At 39.7% G+C, this 15,660-nt stretch overlaps 1 protein-coding gene across 1 annotated transcript in view; it reads left to right on the forward strand.

Moving 5' to 3' along the window:
• cp (ceruloplasmin) overlaps positions 1-3,903 on the forward strand; it is an 11,453-nt gene extending 7,550 nt beyond the window's left edge. The window contains exons 19-24 of the mRNA XM_078258116.1: positions 114-185; positions 2,605-2,696; positions 2,832-2,971; positions 3,065-3,121; positions 3,543-3,648; positions 3,745-3,903. Of these exons, the coding sequence (XP_078114242.1) occupies positions 114-185; positions 2,605-2,696; positions 2,832-2,971; positions 3,065-3,121; positions 3,543-3,648; positions 3,745-3,770 (493 nt within the window). The 3' untranslated portion in view covers positions 3,771-3,903. The remainder of the gene's footprint in view (positions 1-113; positions 186-2,604; positions 2,697-2,831; positions 2,972-3,064; positions 3,122-3,542; positions 3,649-3,744) is intronic.
• The last annotated feature ends 11,757 nt before the right edge of the window (positions 3,904-15,660 follow it).

A 15,660-nucleotide genomic window follows, 5' to 3' on the forward strand; every position in this document is an offset into this window, starting at 1 on the left:
GGCGTGATTTCCAGATCTGCGGTCTAAGGCAGATATAATTATTTTGGTTCTGCATCACGCAACGAGTATAATAGAGTGCTAATGTACAGTTGTACAAACTGTGTTGCTTCTAGGACTCTTGGTATGAAGAAGGAAGTAGAAGAGTTTGCGCTGCTTTTCCTGGTTTTTGATGAGAATGAAAGCTGGTAAGTAGAGTCTAACCTTTTTAGACGTTTAGTAGTTAGTAGGCCTACACTTAAATACAAAACAGATTTAGTCCATTTAATTCATGGTATCTACAATGCAAATGCTGTTTTGGTTTTATATTTACAGTTTTTTACGCTCGCTATGACAATTTTATCAATACTTTTAACAACTTTCCTAAACTCTTAATGCACCAACACACCTACAACACACGACTGGCAAAATAGTTAATTTCATGTTCAAAATCACACATTGTAAACTAAACTCTAACACTGATTTTCAAAATACAATAATTCCCTAACACAATACACTGTGTTTACCAAAACAATGCAATCATGTGTCTAAGTCAAATAATTCTTCCAAAACACTAACACATGTTCTCTTCCAACAGGAACATTTAGTCAATCATAGAACAATGTCATACAAAACACTAACATCACATGGAATTACAGAAACTGCATTATGTGATATGTGTCAGGTCTGCCCTTATACAGTAATAATAGACAATAGTATATTGTATTGATCATAGATTGTGTTTTACACTGCATTTTCTCTTGAAGCCTCTCTACATTTTTGTTTTGTTGGGTTTAGTAAATGCATGCATATTTTTTTTCTTTTTTTTTTTAAAGATTATTTTTTGGGCTTTTCCGCCTTTATTTGACAGGACAGCTAGTTGATAAAGGGGAGAGAGAGGGGGGGAAGACATGCAGGAAATAGTCACAAATCAGATTTGTGTCAAGGCATAAACCTCCAAGTATATGTATGCCTGCGCTACCCACTGAGCCAACCCGGCCACCGTTTTGTTTCTTTTGCTGCAGAGATTCAATTCAAAAAATGAATGATCCATCTCAGAGTAGCTTTATAGAATGTACGGTTTCTGAAAAAAAGGAGACAGAGACAGAATCGACCTGATACTCCTCTTCCTCTCCCTCGTGAAGGCATTTTTCTTATTTTCTGTGTTCATCTACAGTATATTGTTCAAAGGTCCTCTTTTACTGTACTACCATGTGATCATGCGATTGAAAGAACCTCAACACCTGAGTGTGTTTCCTAGAAGGGAATCAGCTGTGATTGATCTATTTGCATAACTTCAATCAGCTGTTTCTCAATAAATTCATGTATAAAATGCAGGGAATATATTTGTGTTTCAATTTACAATATGAACAGCTGTTCACTTTGACTTTAGCCTATAAATTAGGTTTAGAACATGATGTTATCTGTTCTGACATACAGTATGAAAGCATTTGTAAATTAGGCAATACAAATCCATTGTTTTGGTCTTGGTTGAGCTTGTGTGTAAAAGAAGTTCAAGCATTTTAAATGTGTGTTAACTGTATGCATTTTGGGTCAAAGCAACAAGAAATGTGTTAATTGTATAGCCTACAAAGACGGATGTTGTGCTAACTGTGTTAAGAGTTTAGGAAAGTTGTTTAAAGTATTGAAAAAAGTGTCATAGCGATCGTAAAAAACTGTAAAGGTTTTATCTGAAACTTAAACCCAATTTTTTAATTTTTAACAGGGGGAATGGCCCAGTGGAAACACCTTAGTGACGTGAAGGCCAGTTTATTTAAGTAACCCGCTATAAAAGCTATATTTTAGAGAATATTATACATCCAAGACGAAACTGACAGAAGGGCAGGACTGAGAGAAAAAGTCGCAATTACAAATCTGTCTGCTACCTCAGCACCACGGACAGCGCCATGGATTTATCAATACACAGCACAGCAAGGCTTCTGATATTTCAGAGCCATGATCAGGGCCATGGATTCTAACTTGCACAAACCTCAGTCAGATAAAGGATCAATGAGTCGGGCAGACTAGAAGACTAGACTAACATATTCAACTGAACAAACCCTCTGCCCCTAAACTATCTCTGCTACTAGGCCCTAGTAGTACGGGATGGAGAGGGATGGCAGATTAAGAAGGGGATGTATTTTGCTTGTGTTGCTAACAAGCGGGATGGCAACCCGCCCTCACCCCCCTCCAAATCGCCTACTGCTGCCACCCCAATACAATGGAATTAAATGGAATTTTGATTATGCTATAACAAAAACTGTATACTTGTAAATTGACTTTCTAGAAACAATCCCACAGGTAACGATGACAATCTGCGGATTGTACTGTCAACATTTTCCATTGGGAGTAGTTCATCAGTAGAAGTAGTTTAACAGTGAAGTGTAGATGTGCCAATTACAAATTTGACAGGTTCCCACCTAATATTTTGACACTATGTCATCCTCCTAGCCCTCATTTATGTGGTTTGGCTACATGAAACACACTTTCTGTACACATCACTGTCGGAATAGACTGTACATCAATGTCTGTGGTGTTTATGTTCTAATGCAGCAATGCCAGGAAGATAAACTACTGTATATTTATTGTACAATATTTGGCAAATTATTACTGTTATTATTATTCCAGGTATCTGGATGAAAATATCAGGACCCACATCAGGAACCCTCGCACAAACTTGAAGGATGATGAAACCTTTATAGAGAGCAACAAGATGCACTGTGAGATAAACACACACACAAAATGAACTGCATCATTTTGACAGATGGGATGATATTTTTGTTGCTTTGTCTAGACATCTAACAAAATGTCCTTAATGTATTTCATATGTATGTTGTGTGTATGTTTGCTTGCAGCCATTAATGGTTATATGTATGGAAATCTGAATGGTTTGAATATGGAGGTGGGTGATAAGGTGTACTGGTACCTGATGGGAATGGGCAATGATGTGGACATACACACTGCACACTGGCATGGACACAGTGTGGAATACAAGGTATATAAAAAATACAAACATGCAAGACCCCCCTACACAGTTACACATTACACAAGCTGGTACACACAAATACCAACTCTTCTTTCTCTACAGCTGGGTGGAGGTCCTCATCGAACTGATGTGTATGAGCTGTTTCCAGCTACCTTCCAGGTAAAACCTGATTTTATTTGTCTTTTGCAACATTAAACATGCTGCAAGTTACATTTCAATGTCAATAAACACTCATTGGTGTAAGTTCTAGCGATCAGTGTAACCACAGAAAAAGGTCTTATCCGTTTGATTGTAAAATCATCATCGTATCAAGTCATTTCCTTGAAATATATTTTCTTAAAACTGGTAGAAATCTGCAAATGGGGCAACAAACAAGAATTATATTACATTATATCAAGCTTGAATGTAAGTGAAGTGTTCCTTTTCCAATCCTTCCATCTTTAACAAATACAATAGATATTAAGATTTAACATTTTGCATGAGTAAGTTACAGTGGCTTGACATTGCTGTCAAACACAATTAAAAAATAAAACTTGTGACCAGTGAACCATGTTGGCATTGCCTTCTTTTTCCTGTTCAGACAGTAAAGATGCGCCCTACGTATCCTGGTACCTGGCTGCTCCACTGTCACGTCGCTGACCACATTAAAGGGGGCATGGAGGCGATGTATACTGTTACTGAGAAAGGTAAGGAATCTAATTGGGCAGGAACACAAATTCAGACTAAAAGCAGGATAATGAGGATGATGTACAGGTACTAACAAGTGTGTTTCTCTTCAACAGAAAAGAAGAAGGGATTCTTTGGCTGAACAGTTGAGAAAACTCCAGAAAGAAAACAGCGGAGAAATTGAATTTCAGTACCTAATTCACTAAACGTTGTTTGTAAAATCTGCTAAATATAAATGACTGAGATAATTACAGCTCAGAATAAAACACAACAAACCAAAAGCCATGTAATATTAAAAATCTGCATTTTAAATTGTCTAACTGCTTTTATATTTTCCAAATGACACTGAAGAATGTAAGAATACAAATGTAACAGTTTTATAATGACAGCAGGCAGGCAGCAGGAGGCTCATTAGCCTGACAGGACATTGCCATGAACCTATTAACTAAACTATGAACCTAATACATCTGTAGGGGAAACCTGTATACTGTGGAATAGCCTCTGACTGATTACAGTCACAGAGGTAGGGATGTACCGATCAATTTGGCCCTAAAATAACACAATTTTGGCTGAGGTACCCGTGAGAGCTAATTCAACCATGGTTTGAAGCGAGTGCTACAAGAAATTTCAGTGAGATCAGGTCATTCATGTGTAGCATAATTTGTAACTCAAAAACCCTTGTGGACTGATCAACATGTTACTGAAAAAGTAACAGCTGTACTTGTTCTCTAGATGGCTTGGGTTGAAAAGAGAAAAGTGACTAATGTTAGTTTATTGACATTAGTCCTGTTTGGGATTCGCAGGAATGTACAAGTGAAAACTGAAAGCAGAAAACCTGCAATTGTGGTATTAGTCAAGTCAAGTTTATTTATATAGCACATTTAAAACCACTGAAGTTGACCAAAGTACTGTACAAATAGAATTGCACAGCACAACCACTAAAATCAACGCAAAAGGTAGAAAATACAGTTCAATATGTTATTAAAATGCTACAAACCTGTCAATGGAGGGGGAACATCTGAGACAAAGTGGGAGACTATGCCAAAGCTTTGGAGCTGCCACAGAAAAGGCACGATCTCCCTTACCCACTAACCTCTTTCGAGGAACAGTTAAAAATAATTGATTCGAGGATCTAAGAAGCCTGGAATTGGAGTAGGGGCTGAGGAGTTCTGAAATATACTGGGGAGCCTGACCATGAATGGCTTTAAAAGCAAATAAAAGAATCTTAAAATCAATCCTGTATTTAATAGGTTAAGTTAAGTTGATCATACTTTGACACAAGCAAGAGTTCAGTCTGGGTGGCAGCATCATCACTTTAATGGACTCAGGGATTTAGCAGCGCTAGCAGTCTGTGACCTGCAAGGCTTGATCACTACAGTCAGAGACCAGTGTGAAGTAGCTCATATGTCGCTGACACATTTGTCTGTCTGTAGCTGCTGGACTGTGTCTGTTTTATGCAGTGTGATGTTCTGACTTGGTACACAATAACACTTTCAGTGCAATGTCTGGATGCAGGAGTAACTTGCTTGTCTTGATCAACATGTTTAGATGAAATAAATTTATAAAAGGGACTTTGGTTTAAAAGCAGAGCTCACGCTGCAGGAAAGTTCTCTCATGCTGCCACAGAGCTGACAATTCCTCTTTTCATCCAGCTGATGTCACTGTGGACAAGGCAGTTTGGATCCACATTGACTTCTGGGGCTTCAAGGTGATGCAACTATGAGCTTGTCAGTGTCCCACAGAGGGACCTTTTTTTGGGGGGGTGTAAGTTTGCAAGTACTGATGAGAAATTGAAGCACTTCAATCACTCTTCATACCACTCTTCTGAAGGTTGCTACATATCGCACCAGTACTGGAGTCTAGTGTCATAATAAAAGTGCTTGGAAATTCAGTTTAGTATTCTGGAAATAATTCCATAAATAGAAGACGCAATGAGTCACTTTAGATTGTCCCAGACCCTGATAAAAGCCTCTGATACATTTTAAAAATAAATATGCAGTTTACCAGGCATGTGAGGAGCTACTTTTCTCAGATTTTGCCCCTTTTTTATTGTTCAAAGGGATCTGAGATTGTGAGGATTAGCTATCATCACCAAACACACACACACACACACACACACACACACACACACACACAGAACTGAGTACAGATCAGTGTCTAAGCAGCCACCTGCAGTCCTCCATTAGCTGGCAAGGAAATGGAAGATTCAGACCATGAAATGTGGCCAATAATGCCATGTACTGAATCTCAATGATGTGCTAACGGCTCTGTCACATTCAGCTAATGAAACCTTGCCTGACACTCGCTCTCACTCTCGACTATGGTGGCTTTGCCTGAGCCAAGGTATTGTGTATCCTTTCTTAGTTTCAGTGGAAGCCAACTGAACAACACACAGCTGTCTGATTGATGGAGCCAATTTAAAGGTGCAGGTCAGATTTGTAAACAAAAAGTCATGAAAGCCATGCTGGCAACATGTGAGGCTGTGATGTTCACTTTTAGGCACATTTTTATTCATTTATCTTTGTCAGCCATGGGTTAGAAAAAATAGTTTTGGAAAGTTTATGGCAACACCAATGAGAACAAAATCCCATAAACATGGTTAATGGTTAATAATGTTTTTTTCTTTTTAGTATTTTGCACTATATTCACAGTGAAAACCCATAATTTCTTGCACTTGCATTGTGCCCTACAGACAAAACAGGTGCAGGAGTGAAAAAGCATTCTTAAATACATCCTGGGGCCCGTTTCAGAAAGCAGGTTTAGTGAAAACTCTGAGTTTGTTAACCCTGAGATGGGGTTAACTCTGGGTTTTCTGTTTCAGAAAGAGAGGTAACTTAACCTCAGAGTCAGTTACTATGGTAACAGTCTGTGAACCTAACCTGGTCGGGAGCAGGTTTACTTCAAGAAACCTTGAGTTTCTCTCAGTCTCCTCCCTCTGACACAGCGCTCTTTCATTTCCTCATTCATAGAGTCTGTATCAGGCGCATTTTAGCGCCGTTTATCTGCATGAATAAAAAAACAGTGTTGGTTTATTAACTGTGTTAGGCAGACTATATGTTTATTTTTCTCAAAACATGGCAATTCCTTTTGTCGACAATCCCATTGATGAAGAAGCTGTATTACTTCGCAGAGAGTTAAACATACGTCAGGAGATGATATTGAGGCCCCAACTATAGATGCATTTTCATTTCCAGATAACTACCTATTTGAGCGGTATCGTTTTTCTTCCCAGTCTATCAGTTGTATCCTACATAACCTTATCTGTCCTCATATCACTAATGTTACCCATCGTGGACATGCTCTACATCCCAGCAGATTGTGTCGCATTACATTTTTTTGCAAACGGCAGTTTTCTTTACAACATTGGTGATGCCGAGCATATTAGTAAAGCCACTGTAGCAAAGTGGCGTAAGAAGAGTGTGACCTGCTCTGAAATGTGTTTTAAACATTTTTGTAGTGTTCCCTGGACACAAACCAGTAAGAGCCATTAAAAAGGAGTTCCACAGTATTGCAGGTGAATAATGTAAACCCTTTGAAATAAAATATGAATTATAATTCTGTTAATGATGGTGCTGCAGTCCCAGAATGGGATTAGTAGGCCTAGGACTTTTTCACCCGCAAGATTGCACCTAAATGAAATAGATTTAGATAGGTTCAATACCATTTCACCAGTAATATTATACTTATGAATATATAAATACACTATATTGGAACTTCTATGCATTTACTCTAGCATTTTCTCTTTTGCAGCAGCCAGTGTTGCTTTTTTAACTAAATACATGTTCAAACTCGCTGTATGTGCGCAGGAGTATTTCCGCCGACCAGTTTGTTTGTGGTTGTTACCATGGTGAATCGTAGTATCATGGTTCCATTCATACTGCCTTTTTATGTGGTGCAAGTGTTTAACTCTGAGTGAACCTACTCCGAGTTGATTGAACCAACTCGGTACAGCTGTTCTGGAACCGAAAACTCAGTTTCCCATCTCAGGGTAAATCAACTCAGAGTTCAGGGTTAAACTCAAAGTTGAAATGGACCCCTGGTCAAAACCAACTTCATAATTAGAGGGGTGTAAGAAGACAACAATTAAAGCAGTCAAGATACATACAGTTTAAATTTTACAACATTCATTAAACTGTTTAATTTATAGCAAGAACACTATATTCAAGCAATAGTTAGTATTGCTTGGGCTGACAGAAAAAAAGAAAATACAAAGATGGAAACCAAAGCTTCCTCCCGTCCATTCCAAATTCCATCCATGTCGATTGCCAACACCTGGCAGAGCACGGGGCGTTTATGTGCAAGTGTTCATTGAGGGAGTGGACCTTGAAAAACGTTTAGAAAGCAAAGCCAACAAGATATCAGAGACACATACTATAATGAAATCATCCCAAAATGTATTAATCCACAAGAGGATCTGAAGTGTTTGTCATATAACATTGCCAAAAGACATGTGAAATTAAGCTTTGATTCAGAAGTGGAGCTCACACTCAGGTTAGGCTCAGTTCTGCCTTGAGGTTAAGGGATAGGTTCAAAGTGTATGTTGTAATGTTAGTTAACATTAGTTAAGATTAACTGACAGTGTCACAGAAGCTCTGAAGACTCATGAGATGTTGCTGTTAAATATCAAAGAAAACAAAAACTCTGGCACTCAGATGCAGACCAAAACGGAATCTGCATTTTTACTTCTTTTTTTTTAAACAGTTTTCAGCGGTGATCTAGTATGAAAAGCTGATCAAATTTAGCAAACCGTTTTTCTGCTAGGGGGTGGAGCCATCTTAACATTCTGAGTTTCAAAAACTTTAAAAGCTCCAGAAAATTGTGCGGAACATAAATTGAAACCTAAACAAGAAACTAGTTTTTCCTTTGTGGATTTAAAAAGGACAATTCCGGCGCAAAACGAACCTAGGGGTTAACAGATGTGTACCCATTCTGTCGCTCTCTGGGACATGTTTTCATGCTAAACAAATGAGTTTTTAGCTTGAAAGACGCTAGCACGGATCGGCGATTAGCTTACAACGCTAGTTTTCGGGGCACAGGGAACGTAAAAAAAAAATAAAAAAAAATAAAATAAAAAAAATCGCTATTTATACCACTAAAAAGGCTCAAAATATCACCAAACTTCAATGGTAGCATAATGAAGGTCCCTAAATGTTAACCGAAGCATTGAGAACTTTGTAAGTATACAGACAGTTTATTGAAAAGAGATTATGACACTGGCGTTCATGTTTAGCTACATGCCGCCGCCGTCTTGGAAACCAGTCATGACTTACAGCTGGCGATGCAAACTAAAATAGCAAAAGCAATTTGCTCAATATATCTGAAATAGTCACACTCTGCATAACTTGTCTAGTGTACTTACTCAGTGGATAACTGTCCATCTGGTTCGGGTCGCCGAAAAAGTTTCAAGTACAGCCCTGTTTAATCAGAGGGGAAATCTTCAGACTGTACAAAACACTGCGTCTCTTGGGCATCGCGACGCAACAGGTCCCAGTCCTTGCAACACAGACACGCCTGTTCGGTGGCCATAGCTTCACAATGTCCGCAGGTACACCACCAGTTTCCTGAAGTACGAGGCTGTGTTGCGGCATTGACTACCGGTAGCTCTCTCTCTCTCGTAGCCCTTTCACGGAGCTCCCGCAGCTCTTCGTTCAATAAACTGTCTGTACACTTACAATGTTCTCAATGCTTCGGTTGACATCTTGGGACCCTCATTATGCTACCGTTGAAGTTTGGTGATATTGTGAGCCTTTTTAGTGGTATAAATAGCGATTTGTTTTTACGTTCCCTGTGCCCCGAATACTAGCGTTGTAAGCTAATAGGCGGTCCGCGCTATCGTCTTGCAAGCTAACAACCTAATTCAATTAGCATGAAAATATGTTCCAGAGAGCGACAGAGTGGGTACACATCGGTTAATCCCCAGGTTTGTTTTGCGCCGGAATTGTCCTTTAAAAAGGCATGCAATCAGCTCCCATGAGGGCTCATTGCATGTTATTGTGGCAAGCCGGGTCGCGCTAGGGGAGGAGTCGCCACCTGAGTCTAACCAACAACGCCACCTGAGGACTTCCACCCCAAGAAATGTTTTCTACTTCAACAAGCACCCCAGTTATACAAAGGATAGAGAGACTGTAAGGGTGTGTTCCAGGGGTGCACCAACTTACCCACCGCATGTGCCCACTGCAATCGATAGTCACTGCAAACCGGTTCACTGCAAATCGTGTCACCACAAATTGTGTCACCATGCAGTTATCACTACAATCTGTGAAGGGAACCACACTAATGTGCTTAGCCTCCACCACAAGCTGGCAACTAGCTCCACTGGAAAGCAAAATAACAATTTAACACAATTAAGAAAACAACCAGTTGATAACCTAAAGTACAAGCAAACCAAACAGGGAGAGTGTCCTGGCAGCACTAACAAAGTACTGAAATGATTAAAATCCAAAAACAACTAAACTAAGGCAAAACAACAGCTGACAACCTACAATTCAGACAGAAGATTACATTAATGACAAGTTTAAAGGCAGTGATCAATGTGTGATAACATTTAGCTCAGGTAGTGAGCACACCCGACTTGCTGCTTTAAGTTCCTCATACCTTCACTCAAATGTACTCAATAGGCTAAGGGAGAGCTCATCACACCACTCCAGGCAGGGGAATCCCTTCCAGGCCCAGGCAGACAACAGTCAGGCAGCAGACTGCTGCAAAATACACAACTCCGTATTTAAACAGACTTAACACCCACTACCTCCCTAAACGTCACATAGATGGCCCCATGTGGCAACCAACAGTCAGAGACAAAGCCAAGATGTAGCCATGATGATACAGGCGCTTTATATAAGCTCAGCTAATGAAGGGGTTTGGTCTGCGTGGAGCTAATTTGGTCTAGTTGAGGTGCGTTCAAGAGCCAACAGGGTGCAAAGCTTACTGCACACACCACTACATTATGGTATCTGTACAATTGCTTGTCATCTGTGAATCTACTTTTAATGTGTAGTTACATTTCATGGAGGTGTCTCTGTCATATTTTATAGTGTGATGCTCTCTGATGCAGACTGCCCAGTATCAGGCACTGAAAAAGCCCTGTTAGTGTGCTGCTGAAACGAATGCTTATTCTGGCTCTGCCTGGACAGAGGGCCTATGGACCTTTTTCACAGCATACATTTTGACTTGTCATAGTAGGAAAAACACAGCTGAAATTGAAAACCTTAACAATGGCTCAATTCCAACAAGTGTCCCAGTAAGCTATTTCAGTGAGTCAGCAACAACTATGACATGTCAACATGTCTGCTGTGAAAAAGGTCTATTAGGACTGATCGCCTGCGACATCAGCATGTTGGGAGCAGATGGCTGGTGGTGCCTGCAGTCGTATCTCTCCTCCACACCAGGCTCTCTGGGCAGGTTCGACATAAGCTAGTTAACGATTTGATAACTGCAGAGGCGTTAAAAAGAGCACGGAGGCAGGCGTGAATTCCAAATGTAAGAGCTAAACTGGCTGGTAATACGATGTGAAGGGATTTCTTTTACCACGTTTCCCACATGCTCTCTCCCTTTCTCTCTCTGTCTCTCACACTTACTCAAATCGGCCCAGTGTGAGCTCTCCAGCATGCTGCGTGTAAGAAATAAGTTGCAGATCTAAGAACTAAACGGAGCAGATGTTTTCTGATGTGCTGTGCTCTCTGTGAGCTTTTACACTACACGGAGCAGCCGGTTGTTTGAGATGTAGTCAGCCATGTGTAAGATACGCAAGTCAATTTGGATGATTGAATATGAATTAAAATGTGATGACAGTTGTGGGATGGTTTTCTTATGCTAGCTATCAATCTAGCAATCAAACCAGACCCACACAGTCTCGATAAAGTAGATTGATCTCGATTAAGCATTTTTGAGTGTTTTATGTATGAAATATTGAACTTAAATTAACTTTAATGTTTGCTCATTTAGTCCTGAATATGTGATGTTCTAGAGAAATATGTCACTTTTAAAACCTCTTATATTTAAAGGGGCTTAACGATAAAATGCATCACCAAAAACATAACAAGAGTAAAATCAGGAAATTGACAATGATTTACTAACTTTCTACAATCAAACTACAAACAACACACCTGCAAAGTTTGCGGTTTCAGGGTCGCAGACCAAGTGAGACAACCATAATGATGAAGGTGATGATGATGATTCACTTCCCAAAAAACTTTCTTGCATTTTTGCACCATAGAAGAAGAAAGGTCCTGTTTCCCTCGGCCAGGCTGGAAGAAAACATACCTGTGCACTCGTTTTTATGGAGCACAGTGTAAATTCCTTCAGGAAGACTTCTAAACTTAATCACTTTTCTCTCTCTTCTAAACTGAGCTGAACAGCTGTTAGAGGCATTCACTTTTCTTTTAACCAATCAGAAGCGGCCATGAATGTCACAAGCCAATCGCAGCATGACATCCCTGTTTTAAACTTGTCTTCTCTCTGCTGCTCAGTTGTCATTTCAGGCTAAGAGCACAACCCTCCTCCTTCCCTTGCACCTCCGGTCTTCATCACGCACGGCTCCCTGGGTCCTCATCCGGCAGGCCGTTATCGTTGGCTCCTCGGTTTGGTCTTCGGGCTCCTCACACCCCCACCAGTGTCTAGACTCCATCGGGGGATTATCTTTTGGTTTTCTACCCTTTTAAAAAATAGCATTTCATAACGATGGAGTCTAATCTCCAAAGACTGTACATTTCATATTATGCATATGTACAATACATCTTTTGCATATCTGCAACAAAGTCTCTCCTGATTGAAATAGAAACAGAGCAGGTCTGGTGTCAGGGGACTGAATATGTGATCTCTGGGACAGATAAACCACATCAATTCCTTGCTCTCCCATGAGGAGAAAAACACCAAACAGCCACCTGTCAGCAAAATAAAAAATTCCCCCTGAGTCTGGGTAGTCCATGAGTAAAACCCCACACCATAGCAGCAGCAGATTAATGTTAATGGTTTTGGAATAAATTACCAACCCTGTCTGCTGACATCGTGTATACGTTTATATAGTGCTAAACGGTATAGATCATATAATTTAAGGAATACATTTAATTGCTGTCTAGATTATGTTCACAGGAAACAGTTCCCCAGTCCTGGAAGCGTTACATTGTATTCTGCACACAGGGTTCGCTAGTTGTTGTCGGGAGGTCATAGAGGTAGATGGTAAGAGTGAAAAAAGCACAGGACACCTGAGACTGGGGTTAGCATTCTGCAATATCATGGTTTAGATTATAGCTTGACGTTTTTATTCTTGACCTGAAACAGGTGGTTTTAGTTCAATATTAATAAAGAAGACCAGTGTTGACTTTTTAAAATATTCATGCACCTTATCAAACTTTGAGTTGCCACATCCATAAAAACATAAATCATGACTTGCCATGATTGGATATTGTAGGGAAACAAATTAAACACAGCACTTTAACGAAGAACACTATGCTGATTCTGTATGAACATTTTACAACTTTGCACATGTTCATTGAAAACATTCCCTCTTTATGTTGATACAAATGTAATCCAGGAGGCATTATGTTTTTGTCAAAGTGCATTTCTGGTTCAGATGAAATAATTGTTATTTTTAGGAGACAGGTTGCAACCACCCACTGGTGTAATGTAATATAAGGAGGTCGACATACTTTTGACATTTAGTGTGTAAGTGTATCATACATGTGATTTGTCACCTTATTCACACGGAGTGCTCTGATAAATGTAAGATGATTGCAGATCATATGAGAGTAATTTCTCTTCAGAAGAAATGTTAGCCAGACACTGGCTGTGAATCAGATTGGTGCACATGTACTCAAACCAGTGTAATCTAAAGATTTAATTTTAGATAAAGACAAGAGCAGTACACAACAAACATGTTCACATAGAGATGAGTTATTTTTTTTACAGTAGTTGGTGCCAGATCATTACCATGAGACTACATCTTAAAAGTACTCAAATATCGGGTGCCTTAGTAGCTCACGTGGTAGAGCGTGCGCCCATAAATAGAGGATCGGTCCTTGCTGCAGGGGCCGTGGGTCCGGTTCCGGCCTGCGGTCCTTTGCTGCATGTCATTCCCCCTCTCTCTCCCCTTTCATGTCTAAGCTGTCCTTACAAAAAAAGGCCTACAATGCCAAATAAAATAATCTTTAAAAACAAGTGCTCAAATATTGTTTAAAGCGCCTGTTAGGATTTAATTCTTGTTATCTAGAATTTTAGTAACACAACCAGAAGGAGAGGCAAAGTGACAGTCATGGGGAATTCAGTCCAGCTGGAGTTTCAAAACTAGTTTTTTCTTCCTTTTTTAGTGCCAGCTGGTCATCTTGTCTAAAATGAAACAGTTCGAGTGGAGTTTAGCCAAGGACATCTATGTGCTCTGACGTTTCTATTCTCTGTAGTCGACTCTCCTGGTGACAAAAAAAACAAAAAACACCTCTTGTGTGTTGTTGTGATTGAACGACCTTGGGTTTGTTTGTTGCTGTCAAACTAATCTGGGGACTTTGATTCTTCAGAGTCAAGTTTTTCAGAAACATTTAACAAGAGCAGATTAAGACTCCCCGGAGGACTTGAACATCCACTGCTGTCAGATGTCCCGCTTCTCTTCCGTATTTCCTCTAAAAGGCTACACATGCTTTATATTGTTCAGCCAATTTGAAATGCACAGACTTCATTAGCAGCTTTCAACTTTCTCTAACTACATGTTTAAAAGGCCGTTATTATTGTAGGCTCTGCATGCAACACCTAATATCCACTCAACTCCCCATCAGCTTTAGCCAGTTTCTCCAGAAATTGTAACTCTGTTTCGGGTCACTTTCAGGCCACCTTAAAAGTAAATATGAATTCTTTGTTGTGATCAGCTTTAGGTCACTAAGTCATAAATAATTTCTGTTCTCTGCCCTTAGCCTGATCAAACTGAATGGACATAATTTGGTGCAGATTGAATGAAGAATGAGCAAAGAAAATGACTATACAGCTGATTTAGTCCGACTGGAGGTGCAGAGTGTGTTGATGGCAGAATGGCTGTTCGGATAGAGAGAGACTCCCAACTGATTTCACCCATAGATTGCATGTCCATCAACACCCCTCTGAGCCTCAATCTGAAGATATTATATGAGGCTCAACTAGACAGAAAGTGCAAGTGAAAGACCCTGCAACATTAGTCCTCAAACTGAAGCATACTTTTGATACTGTTTCACATTTCTTTGGAAATTTGATGTAACCGCATTGGTGAAAGTTCTCTTACATTCTGCTTTTATTCCTCCATTTCTGCTATTTCTTCCCATTCTAATTTTCTCCATCACTTCTGCCTTCCCACGCTGTCATTCACAATTCTGTGACACCATATCGGACCAATGATCTTTCTGATTTCGCTTTCCCTCAATCCAATTCCCCCCCGGATGTCATTCTTTGAATATCATTAAAATGATGCCATTCCAGACCTACTATCGTACAGCCCACCACATCCCCATCATCAACAAAACCTCTAGGATGTTAAGGGACATTTAACTGAGAGTTTCCATCGACCACATGTCGTTGCTCTAATTGGTTGAAGGTCTATCCAGTTTGGTCTACGGCTGTTGATAACGCCACTTCGAAATAAAATAAAAAATGAACTGAGAGCTTCCAGAACAGCCAAGCTGAGATATTGTTCTGTCTCTTCTGAGTTTTTTTTTAATTATATATATATCATGTTGTTTTTTTATCAATTTATGTCTCTTACTCAGAACATTTAAATTCTTTCACAGCTGATGGTGATGGTGGTGAGATACAGTACAGAGAAATGCTTTCTGTCGGCTGAATCTTTCTGGTTCCTTGTCCAAAGGTGTAGAAGAAGCAGCAGCAACTAAATCTTCATCGAGAATCTTCAGTGAGATATTGGAAAATTAAATTGAACTGACCTACTTTTGTTCAGGTTTAAACATGCCTAACCCAAAGCCAATACAAACCATTTTACTTTATGCTAAAACCATCGCTATCTTCAGAGTTCAACCCTTAACACATTACAGATGACAACTAGCTTGTACAGTTTTATTTTCAAA

Source organism: Sander vitreus, chromosome 9 (genome assembly GCF_031162955.1).
Source record: "Sander vitreus isolate 19-12246 chromosome 9, sanVit1, whole genome shotgun sequence".
NCBI classification, from domain to species: Eukaryota; Metazoa; Chordata; class Actinopteri; order Perciformes; family Percidae; genus Sander; species Sander vitreus.